Below are 3,497 nucleotides of genomic sequence, written 5' to 3'. Positions count from 1 at the left end.
GTAACGCACCCCTCCTAGGGACGGCATGGAAGAGCACCAGTAAGCCAGTGACTCAGCCCCTGTAATAGGGTTAGAGGCAGAGAATCCCATTGGAGAGAGGGGAACCGGCCATGGCAGAGACAGCAAGGGCGGTTCGTTGCTCCAGTGCCTTTCCGTTCACCTTCACACTCCTGGGCCAGACGACACTCGATCATATGACCCACTGAAGAGATGAGTCTTCAGTAAAGACTTAAAGGTTGAGACTGTGTCTGTGTCTCTCACATGGGTAGGCAGAGCATTCCATAAAAATGGAGCTCTATAGGAGAAAGCCCTGCCTCCAGCTGTTTGCTTAGAAATTCTAGGGACAATTAGGAGGCCTGCGTCTTGTGACCGTAGCGTACATGTAGGTATGCAGTACCAAATCGGAAAGATAGGTAGGAGCAAGCCCATGTAATGCTTTGTAGGTTAGCAGTAAAACCTTGAAATCAGCCCTTGCCTTGACAGGAAGCCAGTGTAGAGAGGCTAGCACTGGAGTAATATTATAAAAATGTTTGGTTCTAGTCAGGATTCTAGCAGTCATATTTAGCACTAACTGAAGTTTATTTAGTGCTTTATCCGGGTAGCCAGAAAGTAGAGCATTGCAGTAGTCTAACCTAGAAGTGACAAAAGCTTGGATGAATTTTTCTGCATAATTTTTTTTTCTCTGATTTCTGCAATGTTACGTAGATGGAAAAAAGCTGTCCTTGAAACAGTCTTGATATTTTTGTCAAAAGAGAGATCAGGGTCCAGAGTAAAGCCGAGGTCCTTCACAGTTTTATTTGAGACGACTGTACAACCATCAAGATTTAATTGTCAGATTCAACAGAAGATCTCTTTGTTTCTTGAGACCTAGAACAAGCATCTCTGTTTTGTCCAAGTTTAAAAGTAGAACATTTGCAACCATCCACTTCTTTATGTCTGAAACACAGGCTTCCAGTGAGAGCAATTTTGGTCTTCACCATGTTTCATCGAAATGTACAGCTTTGTGTCCGCATAGCAGCGAAAGTTAACATTATGTTTTTTTTTTTAATGACTTCAGCAACAGGTAAAATATATAGTGAAAACAATAGTGGTCCTAAAATGGAACCTTGAGGAACACCAACATTTACAGTTGATTTGTCAGAGGACAAGTCATCCACAGAGACAAACTGGTATCTTTCTGACCGATAAGATCTATAGTTTTTATATTTTCTGGGTCAAGGTTTGGCTTTTTCAAGAGAGGCTTATTAATTACTGCCACTTTTAGTGAGTTTGGTACACATCCGGTGGATAGAGACGTTTATTATGTTCAACATAGGAGGGCCAAGCACTGGAAGCAGCTCTTTCAGTAGTTTAGTTGGAATAGGTTCCAGTATGCAGCTTGAAGGTTTAGAGACCATGATTATTTTCATCATTGTGTCAAGAGATATAGTACTAAAAGACTTGAGTGTCTCTCTTGATCCTAGGTCCTGGCAGAGTTGTGCAGACTCAGGCCAACTGAGCTTTGGAGGAATAAGCAGATTTAAATAGGAGTCCGTAATTTGCATTCTAATGATCATGATCTTTTCCTCAAATAAGTTCATGAATTTATCACTGCTGAAGTTAAAGCCATCCTCTCTTGGGGAATGCTGCTTTTTAGTTAGCTTTGTGACAATACTCCTTGGATTGTTCTTATTTTCCTCAAATAAGTTGAATAAGTTGAAAATAGGATGAGCGAGCAGCAGTCAGGGTCACGAGTCCAACCGAGGGTGGCTCCCCTTCCCGGTTGGGTGACGCTCGGCGGTTGTCGTCGCCGGCCTATTAGCTGTCACTGATTGTCTTTCCTCCCCCTCCTTATATGTTTATTGTTAGCACCTGTTAGTGAGTCATTAATTGGGCTTTATAAGACAGCCGGTCCGCCTGTTTCTTTGTGCGGGATTAATCATTGTGACCTTCGTGTAGGTAGTAGAGGAATGTGTTCCTGGTCGTGTATTTTGCTGGACTGTTTTCGTCCCCTGTGTTTGGGGCATTTGATTTTGAGCACCCAGTGTTGCTTGAGTGCATTGCAATACTGTGCTCTTTTACTCTCTGTTTCATGCGTATGACTCCACACCCACGACACCCGGAGCGTTACAGTCAGGCTCTTCGATACGGCACAGTGCTGTCTTTCCAAGCTAGTCAGAAGACTTCCAGTTTGGTGTGGCGCCATTTCCGTTCCAATTTTGTGGAAGCTTGCTTCAGAGCTCAGGTATTTTCTGTATACCAGGGTGCTAGTTTCTTATGACAAATGTTTTTAGTTTTTAGGGGTGCGACTGCATCTAGGGTATTGCGCAAGGTTAAATTGAGTTTCTCAGTTAGGTGGTTAACTGATTTTTGTCCTCTGACATCCTTGAGTAGGCAGAGGGAGGGCATCAATAAATCTTTGGGTTGTCTGAGAATTTATAGCACAACTTTTGATGATCCTTGGTTGGGGTCTGAGCAGATTATTTGTTGCGATTGCAAACGTAATAAAATGGTGGTCCGATAGTCCAGGATTATGAGGAAAAACATTAAGATCCACAACATTTATTCCATGGGACAAAACTAGGTTCAGAGTATGACTGTGGTTGTGAGTAGGTCCGGAGACATGTTGTACAAAACACACTAAGTCGATGAAAGCATTTTGGAGTGGGTCTGTGGACTTTTCCATGTGACTATTAAAGTCACCAAAAGTTTGAATATTATCTGCTCTGACTACAAGATCCAATAGGAATTCAGGCAACTCAGTGAGGCAGTTAACCCATTGTTCCCAGGCAGTCATTGAAAATAAGAATGTGTTCTTAACTGACTTGCCTGGTTAAATAAAGGTAAAATAAAAAAATAAAAAAACCCGGAAAAAAACATTAAAGACAGAGTTAATGAGTACTTGAGGTCAGCGAGAAAGTCTGGACATGGCCTTTATGTAAAGAATTAGGCACTTTCCCATGTTTACTACAATACGTACTGTAAGCTATGTTTACTTGTCAGACTAAACAAATGCATGTGGCTTATATCTCCAAAATGCTTTAATAACCCTCCTGTCGTCCTCAGGTAAGACCCAGGCCCTGCGTTTGGAGTGCTGCCCTCTGTGCTCGGGGTCAGAGTGACGCGGCCAGCCGGCCAGCACTAGCGAGGTGAATGTTATTGTGTCTACCGTGAGTGGCGAAGTTGTGTTCGAGGGCTTCCCCTCTGTGCTCGGGGTCAGTGACCCAGCCAGCCAGGTGTATGTTATTGTGTCTACTGTGTGAGGCGGGGCTCCCCCTCCGTCCTGGGGTCAGAGTGACCCAGGCCCTGTCTTTCGGGGGGAGTCCTCTCTGTGCTCGGGTAAGAGTGACCCAGCCAGCTAGCCATTAGCAAGGTTTATGTTATTGTTTCTGCTGTGTGTGTGTGTGTGGCACTCCACCGCGGTGAGAGCGAGGCAGTGAGAGAGGCCATGTAAAGGCTTCTGAGTTCAGCTGTCCATGTAGTGCACATGGCTACACAAGCCCAACGGTGCTCTGACA

At 44.1% G+C, this 3,497-nt stretch overlaps 1 protein-coding gene across 1 annotated transcript in view; it reads left to right on the top strand.

Annotated features, from left to right (window-relative positions):
- Positions 1–3,101, top strand: part of LOC135541240 (putative protein FAM47C) — a 14,714-nt gene extending 11,613 nt beyond the window's left edge. The window contains exon 9 of the mRNA XM_064967340.1: positions 3,046–3,101. Coding sequence (XP_064823412.1) covers positions 3,046–3,101 — 56 coding nt within the window. The remainder of the gene's footprint in view (positions 1–3,045) is intronic.
- The last annotated feature ends 396 nt before the right edge of the window (positions 3,102–3,497 follow it).

Source organism: Oncorhynchus masou, chromosome 6 (assembly GCF_036934945.1).
Source record: "Oncorhynchus masou masou isolate Uvic2021 chromosome 6, UVic_Omas_1.1, whole genome shotgun sequence".
Taxonomy (NCBI): Eukaryota; Metazoa; Chordata; class Actinopteri; order Salmoniformes; family Salmonidae; genus Oncorhynchus; species Oncorhynchus masou.
The sequence above is the reverse complement of the archived record's forward strand: the minus strand, read 5'-3'. Positions and strand labels throughout refer to the sequence as shown.